The sequence below is a fragment of the Populus euphratica genome, unplaced genomic scaffold (assembly GCF_000495115.2).
Source record: "Populus euphratica unplaced genomic scaffold, PopEup_1.0 scaffold97.1, whole genome shotgun sequence".
NCBI lineage: Eukaryota > Viridiplantae > Streptophyta > Magnoliopsida > Malpighiales > Salicaceae > Populus > Populus euphratica.
In genome coordinates this window covers 174,580-194,867 of record NW_011499981.1, presented here as the reverse complement: position 1 = coordinate 194,867, position 20,288 = coordinate 174,580, and the positions used below count along the sequence as shown (strand labels likewise).

The 20,288-nt window shown below is 32.6% G+C and overlaps 2 protein-coding genes across 2 annotated transcripts; both read left to right on the top strand.

The window, feature by feature from the left end:
* Positions 1-603: 603 nt before the first annotated feature.
* Positions 604-7,857, top strand: LOC105139824 (uncharacterized). Its single transcript, XM_011046434.1, has 10 exons — positions 604-891; positions 992-1,199; positions 1,698-1,780; positions 1,897-1,997; positions 4,503-4,598; positions 4,845-4,898; positions 5,499-5,647; positions 6,690-6,889; positions 7,421-7,677; positions 7,831-7,857. The coding sequence occupies exons 1-10, from the start codon at positions 756-758 to the stop codon at positions 7,855-7,857; spliced, it is 1,311 nt and encodes a 436-aa protein (XP_011044736.1). The 5' UTR covers positions 604-755.
* Positions 7,858-10,788: 2,931 nt separating this feature from the next.
* Positions 10,789-13,445, top strand: LOC105139765 (transcription factor). Its single transcript, XM_011046358.1, has 4 exons — positions 10,789-10,917; positions 11,953-12,025; positions 12,104-12,159; positions 13,111-13,445. The coding sequence occupies exons 1-4, from the start codon at positions 10,874-10,876 to the stop codon at positions 13,223-13,225; spliced, it is 288 nt and encodes a 95-aa protein (XP_011044660.1). The 5' UTR covers positions 10,789-10,873; the 3' UTR covers positions 13,226-13,445.
* Positions 13,446-20,288: the final 6,843 nt, after the last annotated feature.

Here is a 20,288-nt window from a genome sequence, read left to right as displayed (position 1 = left end):
CAAAATAAAATAAAATAAAAGATAAAATAATACACTTACACATGCTTATATATTACATCAATATTGAAATATGTAAATATTAAATTATAAATATTAAATTAAAAAAATATAAATTTATGTATGTGATATAAATATATACATCTCATATCAAGTTTAAACTTAGATTTTGAGTAGTTTTTATATTTTATTTATTATTTATAGTGTCTATTAATTATTAAAAAAATATAAAATTCAAGTTAAAATTATCATCTATAAGTTTATTTAATTAGTTGTGGCTTTTTTTGTGAACAAGCAGTTGTTTTCAATTGGCTATGATTATAGTATTATGGCTAATTAGTTGTGGCTTTTTTTGTGAACAAGTAGTTGTTTTCAATTGGCTATGATTATATGTGTTTTTGTAATATATAATTTAAAATTATTTATATTAAATAAATGTTTCAAAAGGTTTATTTTATAACTTTTAGTTATTATCGATTTCTCAAATACTTTTTACTATTCAACATAAAATAATAAAATAAAATAACATAAAAGACTAAAAGTTATTGCATTGAAGATACAGGGACCGAGATGTAACTCACTCCCAATAAAAGACATCCCACCATCACCAAAATCACAAGACATCTTCTCCTCTGTTTTCTCCTCCTCCATTTTCTGGAACCTTGGAATTTCCCCTCCAAAATTCTGAGAACAGCTCCTCTCTGTCTTTGCATTTTTGTAATATTGTAAAGTTTGTGTGTGCATAGGAAGCAAACATCATGCCTTTTTGCGAGGTAGCTAAACACCAGGCCAGTTTATATGATGGAGTTGATGCTGCTAGTGCTAACAATAATGGCATCAAAATTTTTTACAGAACTCATGGTCATGGAACCACAAAAGTTCTTCTCATTATAGGTAATAACAATTATCGAAAAAGAAATCTTTTTTCTTCCTATTTTTTGTTTTGAACTGGGTTGTTTGATTGATGAATTGTGGATTGTTTGATGGGGAGCAGGATTTGCTGGGACAAATGATTCGTGGGGTCCACAAATAAAGGCACTTACAGGGAAAGAGATTTCCAATGATGATGATGGAATGAGAGGCGTTGATCAATCAGATTATAATGGGGAAGATGGCTATGGTGGTAACGGTGTTCAAGTTTGTGCCTTTGATAATCGTGGTATGGGAAGGAGTTCTGTGCCCACCAAAAATTCTGAATATTCGTGAGTCTTCTCACATTAATGTTGTTTAATGGTTAATTGTTTTATGTGGGTCGATTCAAGTTTGATTCTATTATGATGGATCATTTGAATTTTGATGCATGGCCCTTTCTTATGATTTCTTTTGAAAGTTTTGGTGTGTTTTTTGATCTGGGTTTTGTGTTTTTGTTTGATTTATGATGGTGTTTTGCTTTTTTGAAGGTAGTTGTTGAATCTCCATTTGCTCTACAACTTTCTTTTGACCTTGATTTTTTTGTTTGTTTGGTTTTCGAGAAAAAATAGGGAAGAAATGGAATTTTATAGTTTAATAGTTGTGTAGAATTAGAAAAGGTAGAAGAAATTTTGACTTACTCAACTCGGCTTCAATAGTTCTCGATGCTTGTGTTGCTTAGCAATGTAATTGGCTGTAGATAGAAAAAAAAGTAGTTGACTTGAATTTAGAAGCAAAGGCGTGTGGGTTCCATTGATGATTTTTTTATTTTATTTTATTGCTGAGTGCAGAACAAAAATAATGGCAAAAGATGCAATTGCTTTGATGGATCATCTGGGTTGGAGAAAAGCTCATGTATTTGGCCATTCAATGGGTGAGTCCATGATACCGAGTTTTTCGTTTTCGTTTTTGGCATTAATTAATGAACTGAAATCAAATGCCTCGCAACAATTTCTTCAGAGTTTGTTTGATATGTTATTATTGAAACAGGTGCTATGATAGCTTGCAAGTTAGCAGCAATGGTGCCGGACAGAGTTCTATCTTTGGCATTACTTAATGTAACTGGTGGAGGTTTCGAATGTTTACCAAAGGTATTATCTCTTTGTGTTGCTGTTCAGCTGTGCTGTCTTCATGTTCCTATGAACTCTTGAACACTAACTTAGTTCCCTCAAATGCACACAATTCCATATCTTTTGAATTCTCTTTCTAACATGCATATTCTGATTTTATTAAATTTCATAATTTTATAAACATCAAGTCGAAGGAATTAACATTTGTTTCACTATAGCTTTTGTGTTCTACAGAATTGCATCTTTAGAAGGACTTGAAAGGAATTGCCTTTTTTTTATGAATGAATTTGAGTAGTGTTTTTCTTCACATGTGAATCTATTTCAATATTAGGTGATAAGGTTTGTACTTTCCAGAGTTTACTTGATAAAAGTATCCTGCTGGTTTTTGCTCAGTATAAACTTTCCAGAGTTTACTTGATAAAAGTATCTTGCTGGTTTTTGCTCAGTATAATGCTTGCTTCATAAACGCCAAATATTCACCCCGCATCATTTACAAGCATAATTTGACCGCGTAAAATCTCCAAGAAGTGCTTGTTACTGTAGTAAATATTTATTTTTTCTAGTATTGATTTGTCGTAGAAAATTTCCACCAAGTCTTAGTCTAAGTAGGATATGGTGGCATTGCTACATTAGCTGTATAGGGTCTAGGATTGGTCATTGGTTGTGGTGAACATACTGGGCATTGTAGTTAGGCGATGCAAAACCCTGCTTATCGGCACTTGTATACCAAGGCAACACAACTATATGGCTTCTATAGTTTGCATTGTCTCATATGAGTTTTTGAGAACCCTAGATATGTCACGCATCTGAAGCAGTGTAACCTGCTGCTAGATGATCAGGCGAAGGAATTAAAGTTAGAAAGTAGTATGATTGATGATTTTCAGTCCCCAACTTTAGTTGTTTTACTAGCAAAACGAAGTTTCTCATGTGAGAGGATCTAGAATTGCTTCCTGTCTTTCCTTTTCAACTTTTTGGTCATGCTTTTAGTTATCGTGACTTTCATTATTTTAGGAAAGTGTGAAAGAGTGCACTTCAATTTCTTATGTATCACTGTCAAAGTTTTAGCAAAATAAAAGCCCTGGTATTTATGTTTTAGTTAAAGAAGTTTTGTTGAATGTTTGGTACAAGTTCCTCATTAATTAGTATAACTCCAAACATAGGAATCCAGAACTACATAAATTGAAGACCAAGACATTTCCACTCTAAAATGACAAGTACCTTAGCTTTCTATTATACAAGTCAAGTCAAATTCTGTCCTACTCAGATGAGCAAAGACTCCTTGGATGGAGCTTGCCATGGAGGAAAGATATGTGATAGATAATCGAAGACTGTCCTTTCTAGGCCTCAGAGGCAACATTGTGAAATTTTGTTTGAATCTTGCGCCGGGAGCACAAAATAATAGCATGGTTCCTATTAAGATCACCTGAAGCTACTCAAGATGAAGTCTTTTTCATGGCTATAGTATATTGGAAGGGTTGGGAATTCGGTCAAAGTTAGGTCGGATTTGAACTGCATGACTATATTGAAGCTGTTTAGCACTTTAACTTGGTCATTCTACCAACTCTGGACAATATTCAAAGCTTTTGGGAGTCATTTTTGAACATGTCAATGGTTGATTTTGGACTGCCTGACTCCGGAACCTCTATGGACCTGCCTTTAGTCAAACCTTGTAATTCACACTGTTTACTTGTTTAGTATTTATGGCAGTAAAAAATTTCCACTTCAATTTAAAAACATTGATTGCATATTTGAGGGGGTCAGACATGGCAACTTTTTAAATTATTGCTTGGGTGTGGATTCACTGGCTATTTACATAAACGTTTGTGTGTTTTATGGCAAGACTTCATCACTATTATTTTATTCTTCTGTGCACTAATCACTTCAAAAGTCATAATCCACGGCCTGCAACTTGGCATCACCCCTGCTGTGCTATAGGAGAAAAGGAAAAAAACAACCTAATTTATTTAATATACACATCGTAATGTATTAAGATTGATACAGGATTACTTGCTGACGATAATAAATTACAATCAAGTTAGCAGCTAACTTTTCTTCCCAACCTAACCTAGGTTTGAAGAAGATCCGTTGTTGCAACTGAGCCTTTGGCGAATTAGCCAATGATATAACAGCTTTTCTTGGGATTTAGATCATGAAATCAACAAACACTTGTTCTTCTGCTTATAACACCATTCACAACACTGTTTGTTAATATTGGATACTTATTTTATGACAATATATGATAAGCCTTTGATGTTAATTGATAAACTTGTTATTACAATATTGTGAAGACACTGAGAGACTGTCTCCCCTCTAGTTCTATAGATTGTCTGTGAGGTGTGCAAGAGGTATAGCATTGTCAGGGATCCCTTATGCTTAAATGTACTGGGGATTTCTCCTAACAGGATGCAATTCACATCTGTTGGTTTTATAAGCTCTCAGCCTTATTTGAAATCACTGGCCAACAGCCTAAAGTGCATTTTTCTTTTATGAAGAACCATGAAGTGATGGATTTTTTTTATGTTGCAGCTTGACCGTCAAACAATATCTGTTGCTATCCGTTTGTTTAAGGCAAAGACTCCAGAGCAAAGGGCTGCTGTTGACTTGGACACTCACTACACAAAGGTAAATAATCAGGTCCAGACTAGAAATTTGGTAGCTCTAGAACATTTATATACTGGTCGTTATTGCTACATTAAAAAAAAAAAAGAAGAGCTATATCTTCCTTCAAATCAGGAGTGCCTTTAGAAAGATCAAATGGAATGTATGAAGACAATCTTGAAATAGATTCTGTGCTGTTTACTCTCTGATAATTTCTCAAGTGAGTTTTGTGACTGCAACAACTCACATGATATTTATTTTAATGTGCAGGAATATCTTGATGAGTATGTTGGGTCTAGCACAAGAAGAGCAGTCTTGTATCAAGTAAGAAAAGCATGATGATCTTATGAGAAAATTAAATCTTAAAATTTGCTCTTACCTTTCATTTACTACTGTAGAGGTTGCTGGTCTGCGCTTCTTTTGAGTGTCTGATTTTCATGTTGTTATATTAATGCTTACTAACACCATAGAAGACCATAGAACTAAACAATTAAGAATGTCAGATGATATTTGTCGATGTAAGAAAGTTGTCAAACCATCATCTTTATTTTTTATTAACATTCCTGAATTAAGCCCTAAGAAGCATTTAATATGCAAGATGATCCAGGGTTGCGTGCTAACTCTGTAGATGCATTGATTCTATACATGCATGTTAGCCTGCTTCTAGCAAGTTTTGTCACCTGCTCATTATTGCATAGCCTGCTTCCAGCAAGTTTTGTCACCTGCTCGTTATTGCATATTTGCATTGATCCTATAAATTATTTTGTTTAAATATCAAGTTAGCACGAATACCCGCAGCTAATTGTTTGTGATTGTGCTACTTGTTCTGATCATCCATTTATTTAAATACTGCACTGCTTGTCCTGACCCTCCATTATTTCACAAGGATGTCTCTAGCTGGACCTTAAAAACTGTTTGTTGCAGGAATACGTCAAAGGTATATCATCAACTGGAATGCAGTCTAGTTATGGTTTTGATGGTCAAGTCAATGCTTGCTGGACGCATAAGATGACACGAACAGAAATTGAATTAATCAGATCTGCTGGATTTCTTGTATTGGTCATACATGGCAGGTAATAGTGATCCTCTGAAAGCAGAGCTGCCACCCTTTCTTATTGCTATGGAATACACTATTTTGCCAAATCATTTATCTAATATTCCTATTACCTACATACTGTGTTTTGGGATGTTTTTTATGGGGGGTGGGGGGGGTGGGGATTAGATATTAAAAGCTACCAACTCATTAGATATTAGCTTGTGGTTGAAGAAAGAATTATGTGAAATGGTATACTGTAGCACTTGAGTGACTGATTTCGTACAAAATTAAGTTTTCATGTGGTTTCAATGAGACGGATTTACAGCTTTTCATTGTATTAATTTCTTGAGTAGAGGAGAATTTGATTCATCAAAACTTGTCTTTCTAAAAAAGAAGCCAAATGCTCAAGGATGCAATGCAAATGAGTGGTCTATCATGCAGGAAATACAACTTAAAAATTATCTTTTCTATATGATTTCAAATACCGAGTATTCAGTACAAAAGAAGCTTTCCCAAAATGTAGAATGATGTTACTGATTGATGAGTTGAGAGCAGTCAAAATCAAAGAATCATAGACAGATGAAGATTTTCAGACTGACAAGTTTTTTATAATATCATATTATTTTTAACACAGTTTGAAGATGCAAATATTGTGAACATGCATAATATATTGTTTTTCACTGGGAAATGAATCATTTTTCATGTATTTCATGTCGTTTCAGAATGCATATCTCACCTCTTTGAAGGAAATGCCAAAAGTCAAAACTATACACTAGCAGCATACTTGACAGTGTTTTGCTAACCAGTTCTGGAGCTTCTGGAGCTTTTTAGATAACTTATTTTGTACATAGCTAATTCATATAATCCACGGTTAGTGGTCTTAGCCAGTAGATTATTTTGTTTTTTCTTAAATGAGTGGTGCTACCTAGGTGTATACATTAGTAGATTCTTAATATTTACATGTTAGAATAGAAGATGGATAGTTTTTGTCATATATATGTACTAATGATATTCTAATAACTACATCCTTGAGAACTTTTACCTGCTTATGACTAATTTGAGGTGCTCTGAATGGCTAGGCATGATATCATTGCTCCGATATATTATGCAAGGAGGCTTGCAGAGAAGTTGCTGCCTGTTGCTAGAATGGTTGATCTCCACGGTGGGCATCTAGTGAGTCATGAGAGGACCAAAGAGGTATTCCTACTATCTTATATAGAGATATGGCATGACTTCACCATTTCATTACAGCACAGCGACAGTTCTGCAATAGAGAATTGTTATTATTTGAGGTTAACAAATAAAATACGAACATTGATTTTTTTTCAGGTGAAACTGGAAATATTATGACATTGCAATGGATTAAGAACAACAGTAGATGCATACATGTTGCAAATGAATCACGAATTTGTTTGAATGCTAAATAACTGTTTATGTGAATTCAGACATAACACGGAAACAAACAAATTAGTCTGTAATCACGGATCACGAATTTGTTTGAATGCTAAATAACTTTTTATGTGAATTCGGACATAACACGTAAACAAACAAATTAGTCTGTAATATTTCACCACTGTCAGAAATACATCACGAGGGATACTGAAATTGTATTCTGGGGTTTGTTTAATCATGTTTGACTACATATAAAAATCCAATATTGATTTTCTTAAGAAAACTCAGGTCAATCAAGCTCTTCATGAACTGATTAAAGCATCAGAAACAAAGATGAGCCCACATGATTGGAGTAATTTTCCCAGGAAAAGCTCTCGTAAGTATCCGCATTCAATAAGTGTTTCTATTTGTGTGTTAGCCATGGTTGAGATTACCACCATAAGCATGCTGTGGTATATTATTTCCTCTTTTCTGTGGATGAGGAAAGAAAAGGGAGATGGTCCGAAGGGCACCTTATTGCCAACTTCTGAATTCCCATTGATTCCTGGCCTGCACCATCCTAAATTCCCTTCTAGAAGGGATGCCTATCTCCTCGGCAATGAATTTTCAACTTTATTTTCATTAAAGCAGTTGAAGATAGCGAATGCATCTAGAAACCTTCGTGATCAGAATCCAGTGATAAGACTTCACTGATAAAGTTCATGGTTTTGTTTTGTGCCTACAGCCTGGTGGAAGAGAGAATGTTTGGTCCTATCCACACAAATACTATGCAACACATTTCTTTTTAAGATCATTAGCTGATATTTTCTGTTTGTTTGTCTGGTCCAGGGTGGTCAGGGAGAGGAACGTTATTAGGTAAAAACAACATTTGTTCGACAGTTTGCGTAGTTGAAAAGCTGCATCTGAGCATATCATCCGTCTTTGGTCTCTTTATGCTCATGTTTGAGTATATACGAAGGACTATAAGAAGTCTGCAGCCAGCCAGAGTTGGACCTTCCCTCGCATGAGCTCACAGAGAATAAACCCCCTTTTTATCGGTAACTTCACTTGGCTTCTCACTGTCTCTGTTCAAGGCATTCTTCTTTGAAGAGGTAAAACCTAAAAACGGTCTTTTTTTCCTGTTCATTTTGCAGGGTTTATTGACTTGTGCCCCCAGCGCTGCGGCTCTATGTGACCATAACATGTGCACTATACATTCAGAATAAAGAGCAGCAAGGCAAAGATGGCCTTGTTGTGACATAAATTAACATTACGATTGTGATTCAGGAGGCTGTGTAGAGAGACCTGAAGCCACCATCAACGAATATCTCAAGCCCTTGGATCCTCTTTCCCGAGCAACAATGATATTAACAAATTGGCTTGTATCAGCCACTAAAGAGTACGAAAAACAATAGAGGGTGAGCAAAGAACAACATGGAGAAGTCACAAAACAAATGACGGTCCATTTGGCTTTGCATGCCAATGCCAGCCCCTAGTGAGAAGATTTCCCTTCTTTTTTTCCATTTTCCCGTGTGTGCACCATGCTGCAAACAAATTATTTTTTGAGATATATAAAAGGCTTAAATTTGAGTATACTACAGCATAAGCATTGCTACATAGCTAGAAGCTTAAAAGTTGATTAAGTTTGCTAATAAACTTATCCCAATCTCACTTGACAATTATTATTTGAGCTCGGTTCACCGTGACAGCGTCTGGTTGATGAAGACAATTGAGATACAAGAACATCTTCTCCAGAAATTCATTTTAAAACTGTCACAGATATCAATTGTTTTTATATTTTTGTTTCCGTTTCTCTTTATCTTTCCCTTGCTACATTCACTTGTGAGTGGATTGGATTCAATGGATTCATGGACTCACATGTTTTTCAGAAATTTTCCTTAAACCCAGTTGTAAGGGATGTATATTAAAGCGGAAACAATGGCCAAGGCAAGCCTTTTATTTGACAAGTAACCACCATCTCAACTCTACATTTAACAAAGGCATCATGATAAGGCACTAGCTAATTCAAAGAGCTGGGGAGTAATGCTCCATTAAACAAAAAAGTCAAACACAGAGCAATGCTCCAATCCAAACAAAAGTAAACACATGGAAAATGCAAACCAAGCAAGGCAGACATGGAAACTATACAGAGAAGAAGAGAGCCCTAAATAGTGAATAGTTGCAAACAAATTTGATTTCAGATCTTGCCTTAAAGGGTAAAGATTTCAAGAAGATTACGAGTCATTTGATCACATGGAATGGATTGGTGGGTTTGACTAATGGCTCATGATTCTTCTTATAACATTTCTCTTATCTATACTTGAAGAAATGTGATCAGATGCACTGAAGACTCTTCTTACCAATAAACTTCTCATCAAGACTAGCCTACCATCATACCATGAAGTGCTAAACCATGTCTAGCTAAGCTTCATGCTAAGTTCATGTCCCATTTCCCCCTCAATACAAACACTAGGGGAAGGAGTAAAAAATAGGAAATCTTGCCCATACTCATAGAATTACTATAAGAAAACAAAAACAAATTAGAGAAAGAGTGTGTGTTAACTTACCTTTTGAAAGAGAAAAAAGAACTTGGTGGCTGGAAGTTGTTTCTGAATCCTGAAATGAAGATCGGTCTTGCGTCCATTTCTCTGGTTAAGGAGTAGAGCTTGGAAGAAGGAAGGAAAGCAAATAGTAAATGCGAGACAAAATATTCTGTAGTAAAAGAGAAAATATTCTTCTTGCGGGTAGAGTAATATGCCATATGATAAGCTTACAAAGGCAGAGAGGGACCAACCTTACCAAAATATTCTGCTGGAATATACTCATATGCCCTTCTCATAATTTCACCTTAACAAGTTTATTCAATTTTATGATAAAATTAGACTCCTTAGGGCATCAATTCAAAACTTTACTCGACTTTATTTAGGTCAATAAAATATTCTAATTTTATTTATATTTTTTTAATCATTAAATTAATTGTTTAATTTAAAAATGAGTCAAATTCAGAATTCCAAAAATATAAAAATAATAGGCATAGATATGCAAAGCTTTTTTTTTATATATCAATTTTTGTAGCCATAAAAGGCATTATCTCTCCTCAATTCTCTCACCACTCAACTACTAAGAAAAAAAATGCAAATAAAATAAAATATTATTATTTCTATATAAAAAAGTAGAGATTAAAAAGAAAACACAAACTATAGCAACAAAAAAAAAACACTTTAAAACTAATCTAAAACTTCTAAAATACCAACAAATTAACATCCAAAAACCAAAATAAAGCTTAAAAAATATCATCTAACAACCAAAATAAAGCTTAAAAAATATCATCTTACAAAAAATAAATTAGTTTTTCTTCATGCTAAGTTCATGTCCCATTTCCCCTCAATGCAAACACTATGGGAAGGGGAAAAAAAAAGAGGAAATTCTTGCCCATAGTTATAGAATTACTATAAGAAAACAAATTAGAGAAAGAGTGTGTGTTCAATCAATATATATATATACCCAAAAATTTTAATTATATGGTTTGTATAAGGCAGTGCTTCCTCTAAAAAATATTTTTTAAAAAAACCAATTTAATTCTAAATTTTAAATATTTTTTCATATCATTCTCCTGAAAACAAAAACATTACATTAATTGAAATTATATTAATATTCATCTTAGAAAATGATTTAATCTTTTATCATTGAGAATATTTTTATCATAAAATGAAAAAGAAAAGAAAAGAGAAGAAAATTACATGGTACGAATTCCAAAGTCTTAACAGTCTCCCCCTTTTTTGTTGGACCTGAAACGACAACGTTGACTAACGCTGCTGGACATAAAATTCCAGTTTATTCCCGTTGTGAAAAGAGTGGGGTGTTGAAGAGAGAGTGGTTGCAAAAAGAAGTAATGGCTGCTGCTGCTGCTTTGGATACCCAATGGGATTTCAGCTGGTATTTTTTCTCTCTCTCTTTTCTCTTTCTCTTCAGTTACCATAGCCTTTTGAGTTTCTCTAAATTCCTGTTCTGTGTTTATAATTCCTTGAAATTCTTTTTGGTTTCTCTATCTCAATACATCTAAGTCATACTTATACTTGCAATATCTTGTGTATAGTCATGATTTTCATTAATTTTTTGTTACTTTTGCATTCATTGACTTGAGAATTGATTAGGGTTTTTTTTTCATATTTCATGTTAATTGTGTAAAGTAAATAAATTCTGAATCTTTGGTGTTGTATTTTGTATTTGAGTACTGCTGAATGACATGGTATGCGAAGTGATTCTTTCTTGTTTGTGGGTTTTTTTCAAAATTCATTTATAGAGCAGAACTGCCACCAAAACTGCTGAAAAACTTGTGATTTATAGTTATCAGTTTTAAGTTTTACCATTGGTGCTGAATGTAGGTCAATTTTCTGTTGCTTGAAGTAATTTTGGTTTCATATATTTAGCTACATGGAAGGAAACTTGTTTTGAAATCAAAGGAAGAATGTGGAAGCCAATAAAGTATTTTTTCCTGTCAATATGTTTCTCTAACTTTTAAGCGTGTGGATTCCATTATGATAGCAATTTTATAGAAATTGGGAGCAAAAAAATGCAGCATTTTGTCAATGATTGATAAGTTATTTAAGTTTTACTAGCACAAGGCTAATGTGCTATTGCATTTTCATAATTCTGCAAAATTCCCAAAATCTATATTGTGGTTTGTAAATCTGTGATATTTAAGAATAAATGACTTGAACATGCTTGAAGAATGTGAGCAAAAATACTAGGATACTGAGAATATCAGGTAATGGTTATAAATTTGATGAATGAATTCATATAGGAAAGAATCTCCAAGGAAATATGATGAATTCATGTAAACTGTTTTGTTATCGTGCTGTACTAAATTATTCTATGCAAGTGGCACCAGTGGTCATAAGTGGTTCATTTACATTTGAAATTTCTTTATAAGATACTGTTTGATGTTCTAGAATATATTGTCTTCTGCAGTGACTTCGAAGTAGATTTTGGTTCTGAGGAGAATGCTTCTATAATATATGCAGCATTAGCTGTTGATAAGGAGGTGAAGCTGTCTCATAGTTTCATCTCTGCATTGATTGTTGTTTAGTTAGATCCTTATTTTGCTCTTTTCCCATTGCAGTTGCAGCCTGATAAAGTGAAGAGGCTGATGTCAGTCTCTGATGGGAAGTTGTCGGTGTAAGTTTGTTTCCATGATGATGGTTGGCATTTATCCTTATTTGCTTTCTGATTATTGTTTGAATCTAATGGATTTGCTAGGATGGCAAGGATGAAATGTTTTCAGAATTTTGTGATACTTTGGGCGTTTACTGATGTTAACCTTTGCTTTTAATTATGTTCAAGATAATTAAGGTTTATTCATTTTTTTCTTATATGAACCTGGAGTTTCCAAAACTTGTTTCCTTGCCAATAAAAAAAAAACCAGGAGAGAGAGAAGGGAATTTCACCGTATACAGCCAATTGATAATTAAATTTTTTTTTTCCCTAATCAAGATCGCACTTTGGAGTAAAATTGCTTCATGTTGGCAATCCAATCACTTTGAAGTGGAATTTATCAGATTTAACTACACCCAGCTCTTTAGGCATAACATTCATGTGATTCTGCATTGCGCACACATATTATAGCAGTCATGTATTATGTATTTCACTGCCTCTTCTTTGGCAACTGTTGATGAAGCAGGCAATTGCCCAATTTGTTGCTTTGAAGATGCAATTAAACATCAAGTAACTTTGGTAAAAAACGAATTTCATTTGCTTGAATCATGGAGACAAATGAACTGTCCTCATGAACCAATCTGCTATATATTTTTGGATGCTCTATACCTTGCTGCCAAGGTAACCCCACCACTTTTTTCGTTGCAGCTGGTCCATAATAGCTGTAGCAATACAACAATATCCTCTTCACTATGTATATTTTTTGAAGCAATAAAACTACACCATAATTCTTTCTTCAAACATTTCCTTAAATTAGCTATCCTTTTCTTTTCATACCTTTACTTGTTTACTTGGTGTCTCTGAAGTATTGATGTACTTACTGTATGCCTTTCCCTTCTTGTATGAAATTGCCTAGTACCTTGTAGTTTGATAGCCCCTCTCCTTGTAACCATTTGTTTTTTCTTGTGATAATAGGCACTTCGAAGCAGTTGAGGCGCGATTTCTCCGAGCATCATTTTCTGCTTTTGTCGATGTCCTTACACTCTCAACAAAAACAGTTGAGGAATTTGGAAAGGGAATGGCATCGTGACATGAGATTAGTATTCACAAACATTTGTAGAATGTTCTTGTAAACTTAGTCCATATGCAGGATCTTGAAAATCCTTGGTTTTAAGCTGTTATTTGAGCATGGCAGATATTATTTTGCTTTTGCCTTAATATGCACGAGGCATGGTGCAAAAGAAGAATTTAAAGCAATTGATCAAAGTGCTTGTTGGAGACAAACAATCACGGGCTCCAAACTTCCTTCTTGAAATAATGTTCCTCTTCATTTGCTGGCACCCACCTAGCAATCATCAGATGTTTTCTGTACCAATGTGCTTAGGCATCATTGTACGATTCATACAACAGGATAGAAGCATTCCAATCTTAACCATTCCTGGGCATGCCGAAACTGTGAGAAATTTTCATTTGTCCAAAAAGACATGGCCAGGCTTCCATGCCAACACAAAGCCAGAACCTGAGAAGCTCGAGGAGGATAGATAACTCTGCAAAAAAATAATTTGCCTAATCTCGAAACATTGTTCTTTCTATACAATCTTCTTTCTATACAATCTACAAGAGTAACGACATTATTTTTTTTTAGTTAAAATGGGTGTAGGAATTAATTTGCATGTATCTTGATTAATTTTATGGGTCCTAAAATTAATGACTATGTAAGCTTTCAATAATCTTAAGATTTGTGAGACTTGAATTGATGACTTCTAGAAAGCAAACCTGAGATCTGACAAGTTGTACTACATCTCTTAGATTAGCTTAATAAAATGGTTGTTTCACGTTGTTGTAGCTTTAATAATTATGATTTAAAAAAATAATTTTTTTTAAAAGCAATAAGAAATTATAGTTTTTTTAACCAATATTCTAAAAAAGAGTTTTTAATGAGATTTATATAAACTATAATATGCCTTAATTAACCAACAACTTTCAAAACTATGTTTAAAGCAAAAAAAAAAAATCATAGTTTCAATCACATTGTATTATTATACTAGCAAATAGAGCCAAAGTTTAGAGTCTTATGCAACATCAATTGATTATAAATACCATTTATAGACTTCTACATGTTGTTGAGAAGTATGCAAATGAAAATACAATTCTACTAAGCAAGCTTACAAGTGAAATGAAATTGTTTAGAAATGCAGAACATGATTTTGATAGAGTGTCTGCGAAAAATAATTGCACTCTTTTACCTTAAGGTATACTATTATTTTCATATTCAAAGTAATTTAAAAATATTATCCTGATATAATCTAACTTATTAATCTTGTATATAGATGAATGGTGGGTGTTGTATGGAACTTGTCCTCCAAATCTCCAAAAGCTAGCTATACAAGTTTTAAGTTAAACTTGTAGTTCTTCAGGATGTGAAAGGAATTGGAGTATTTTTTACGACATCCACTCTAAGAAAAAAAATTGATTGGAGCATTAGAGACTTAATGACCTAGTTTATGTTTACTATAATCTGAGATTAAAACAAAAGTATTTTTTTTTTTAATTCTTCAAAAGTTATTTATATTATTACATAGCATCATTGATACTTATATTGTGTATCTTAATTTTGATTTTATAGAAATTATTGGAAAGGACAGAATTATGATCCAATTAATTTTGAGACATTTTGTGACACTTAAAATTGGATAGTAGAAGATGATCCATCATCTTTAACAACTGAAGAAGTAGAGATCTTTCATCGTGATTTATCAATTATAACTATTCAAGATACTTTAAATGAAGGTAATGAAAGATTTGATCTTTCACTTTGTGTCATGACTATAATGTTTATTGATTAAGTATATTTCAATTGTAGATTTGATAAATATAAATAAGATTGAAGATGACTATGATGATGAAGATACACAAGAGCATGATGATGTTTCAATTGGCATTAATGATGTTGGCTCAATTATATTGGTATTTGATTCAAATTTTGTTTCTATGGATGTTGAAGAACTCAATGTTTTTATTCAATTAAAATAAAGATGTTGTGTAAAAAAAGTGTAGTTATTCCAATGAGGTTGCCAACACAAAGCCAGAACCTGAGAAGCTCAAGGAGGATAGATAATTCTGCTAAAAAATAATTTGCCTATTCTCGAAACATTGTTCTTTCTATACCATCTACAAGATATTTTTACTTTTAATTAGCATGGAAGGATGTCTGCCCTAAATTATATATATTTTGAGTAATCTCATAATCTCTCTCTGAAGTTAATGATTATCTAAATTAAGCTATATTCTTCAAGTTAGTTTAATAAAATGGTTGTTTGAGGTTGTTATAGTTTTAGCAGTTACAATTTAAAAAAATAATTTTTTAAAAAGCAAGAAATTATAGTTTTTTTTTGTAATCAAAGAGTTTTCAATATGGGATTTATACAAATTATAATATATCTTTATAAATAAAAAATTTTCAAAACTAAAACTTTTAAAACTATTTTTAAAGCAAAAAAAAATAAATCATAGTTTCAATCACAGTGTATTATTATACTTGCAAATGGAGCCAAAGTTTAGAGTCTTGAGCAATATCAATTGATTATAAATATAATTCTTGAAACTAGTGGTATTAAACCTGAACCAGCTAGCGGGTTGACCTGGGGCCTAGACCGGTTCGGGCAACACAAAAGATCAGTGCAAGGAAAAAACTGGCCAGACTCGGCCTGACCCGGACTGTATATACTAACTCACTTGTCTCGGGAAAATTGGGAAAGCAAAAGGAAAGCTAAATTTTTACCCTAATTTCTTTCTTTGCAGTTCGAACAATCAAATTATATTTTTCTGCTTGTATCTTCTATTGGTCGCTCTTTCGGATTTCTCTGTTTTTTTTCTTTGATTATTCTAGCCCCTCCCCTTACTGGATCTTGTCATGGTCTTGTAAAAAGCTACAGTCTGTACCAGTGGTCCGAAACGAAAGAGAAGCCAGATTCCACTGTTATAAGCTGTTTGAATGTTGTCACCTTATATCAATTATATTAAATTATATATCTCTAGAATAATTTGTTATTTTATTATCCCTATCTTTAAATTATGTTAAATGATTGTTTATTTGAAGATAAATGCACCTTTTAATCAAGCTAGGTTCTTCATCTTTTTACAATATTACAGTTGCTAAATAGAGTTAACTATTATAGAGAAAGATAATTAAACTAATATTATTACTGTCTGTCATCTGCACTTAGTTCTATACATCTTTCATTGTTTTGATTTACTTTATTTTATTTAAATCATAAACATAAGTGCAAGCTTGAATGCACGTGGATGTTGGCCCATATATATTAATATGATATTTTATATCAAAAATACTATATTAATGTGTGTTTTTGTTCTTGACTTGGGTTGACTAGAGTCTACCCACAAAACCCATAACCCGGTTATTTTATCGGTTCAACTATCGGGTTGGTTCTGATATCTATGCTTGAAACTCCATTGCAGATTCTGACAATTTTTCAGTGAGACTGTATAAAATCAAATGGATGAACTGGATACAATTAACCATGCAGGCAAAATGGAGAGCATGAGTTCCACTTTATTGATAGAAGTGTTAGTTTGATTTGATTTACTATAGGTTTGTAAAATGGCTTCTCAACATGGTAGCACTTCAAATAGCACTCCTTCAACTACTCAATCATCTGAACCTTCAATTTCCATATCAACATCAAGTGGTATAAGAGGAAAAATAATTTGGCATGGGGTCATTGTAGAGAAGCTCCTGAACGTAGTGTGGGATGTAAGAAAACCAAATTAATATCCTTATATTATGCTAAAGTTTTTACGGGTGGAGGCATTAATCGATTTAAGCAACATTTAGCTGGAACTAAAGGAGAAGTGGAACAATGCCGTAAATGTCCTCCAGAATTTTGTCATCAAATACTTCTGAATCTTCAGGGGAATGTTAAAAAGAAAAGAAGAGCTAGAGAAATGGAAGCAAATTTCAATCCATATAGCGTTAAACAAAGAGAGCATGAGGAGAGGATGATTAGACAATTATAAGATGATTGTAAAGGCGATGATGATGATAATGACGATGATGATGTTGAAGCTGATGGTAAGAAGCTAATGTTACCACCGAAGGTTGCCAATAAACAAAAGAGTAAAATCACTAGTGTTGTTAAACAATCATTTGCAAGTTGTGAAAAAAAAAATAGAACATTAGGGGCATATTTTATTCCAAGAACAACTCATGGTGCTCAAAAGTCTCTCTAAAGTTGTTAGAAAAACAAAAAAGCTATCGAATGATGTGATCTTGCTATAGCAAAATGGATTATTGATGTATGTATGCCATTCAATGCTATAAACTTTGTTTACTATCAGCATGCTATAGATGGTATAACAACAATGGGTTTTGGTTATAAAGGATCAAATTTCCATACTCTTTGTGGTTATTACCTAGCAAAGGCGATTGATGAAGTGAAGATTTTTGTTGAGAGTTATCGAGAAACTTGGAAGAAGACAGGTTGTACATTAATGGTTAATGGATGGACATATTAAAATAGGAGAACTTTAATTAATTTCTTAGTACATTACCCTAAAGGAACTATTTTTTTAAAAACAGTGGATGTATCAGAGGCCTCAAAGACTGCTGTGTTGGTGCATAAATTGTTTAGAGAGGTTGTTTTATTTGTTGGGCCTAAAAATATTATGCATATGGTGACTGCTAATGCTTTTAATTATGTTGTTGCTTGCAAGTTGTTGGTGGAAGAATTTTCTTCAATATTTTGGTCTTCATGTGCTGCTCATTGCATCAACCTTATACTCCAAGATGTTGATAAGCTACATTCAGTTTATTCTATTATTGATCATGCTTCTAATATTACAAAGTATATTTATAATCATTGTTATCCACTATATTTGATGAGAAAGTTCACTAGAGGGAAATAAATACTTCGACCTGCTCCTACTCACTTTGCTACTAATTCATAACTTTACAAAGCATTTTAGTACACAAAGATAATTTGAGAGCTATGGTGACATCTAGAGAATGGGTTTCCTCTGCTTATGCTAAAGATAGCAAAGGAAAAAGGTTTGTTGATAGTGTATTGAACTCTATGTTTTGGGAAGAATGTGCATCAATTGTACGAATGACCGGACCATTGGTTCGAGTTCCATGAATTGTTGATAGTGATGATAAACCTGCTATGAGATATTTATATGAGGCTATCCATTCTGCAAAGAAAGAAATGTTGAGGAGATTTCAAAAGAAAAGAACTAAGGTGCAACCTTTCATAGACATCGTGAATAATAGATGGGATGGGCAATTGTATAGGAAGCTTTATGTAGCGGGATTCTGGTTGAATCCTCAATTTCAGTATAATGTCAATCTAATGGATAGATATATAAACACCATTTCTAGATTTCTAGATGTTGTTGAGAAGTATGCAAATGGAAATGCAATTCTGCTAAGCAAGCTTACAAGTGAAATGAAATTGTTTAGGAATGCAGAACATGACTTTGGTAGAGTGTCTGCGAAAAATGATCGCACCCTTTTACCTCAAGGTATATTATTATTTTCATAATCAAAGTAATTTAAAAATATTATCTTGATATAATCTAACTTATTAATTTTGTATATAGATGAATAGTGGGTGATGTATGGAACTTGTGCTCCAAATCTCCAAAAGCTAGCTATATGAGTTTTAAGTCAAACTTATAGTTCTTCAGGATGCTAAAGGAATTGGAGTATCTTTTAGCACATCCACTCTAAGAAAAAAAATCGATTGGAGCATCAGAGACTTAATGACCTAATTTATATCCACTATAATTTGAGATTAAAATAAAAGTATTTTCTTTTCTCTAATTCTTCAAAAGTTATTTATATTATTACATAGCATCATTGATACTTATATTGTGTACTTTAACTTTGATTTTGTATAAATTATTAGAAAGAACAAAATTATGATCTAATTAATTTTGAGGCATTTTGTGACATTAAAAATTGGATAGTAGAAGATGATCCATCATCTTTAACAATTGAAGAAGTAGAGATCTTTCATCATGATTTATCAACCATGACTATTCAAGATACTTTAAATGAAGGTAATGAAAGATTTGATATTTCACTTTGTGTCATGACTATAATGTTTATTGATTAAGTATGTTTCAATTGTAGATTTGATAAATATAAATGAGATTGAAGATGACTATAATGATGAAGATACACAAGAGCATGATGATGTTTCAATAGGTATTAATGAGGTTGACTCAATTTTATTGGTATTTGATTCAAATTTTGCTTTTTTGGATACTGAAGAACTCAATGCTTATATTCAACCAAAGTAAAGATGTTGTGTAGAAAAAGTATGGTTATTCCAATAAGGTCATATTAGTGTTAAGTGTTTAATATATTCTAAAATCTTTTGTTTTCTTTATACAGCTGAAGATGTTGATTTATGAATTCTAATGCAAAATGAAGTTAAAATGTTGATTTATGAATTCTAATGCAAAATGAAGTTAAAATGTTGATTTATGAATTCTAATGCAAAATGAAGTTAAAATGTTGATTTATGAATTCTAATGCAAAATGAAGTTAAAATGTTGATTTATGAATTCTAATGCAAACTAGAGTTTGAATGTTGTCACCTTATATCAATTATGTTAAATTATATATCTCTAGAATTACTTGTTAGGAAAATTATTTTTATTTTTAAATTATGTTAAATGTTTGTTTATTTGAAGATAAATGTACCTTTTAATGTATTAATGCTAATTAATTATGATAGTATATATATTAATATGATATTTTCTTATTAATTATGTTAGCATATATATTAATGTGATATTTTATATCAAAAAAAATCATATTAATATATGTTTTTATTTTTTATTTAAATTAACTTGGATCTACTCACAAGACCTGTGACCCGGTTATTTTATAAGGTAAACTACCGGATTGGGTGTGATGAGTATGCTTGAAAACTCCATTGCAGATTCTGACCATTTTTCAGTGAGACTGTATAAAATCAAATGGATGAACTTGATATAATTAACCATGCAAGCAAAATGGAGAGCATGGGTTCCACTTTATTAATAGAAGAGTGGGGTTTCTGCTGCTTATCCACTCGAACGTGACCTTAATGCCACTCATTGTAGTTTGGTCATTCACTTTATGA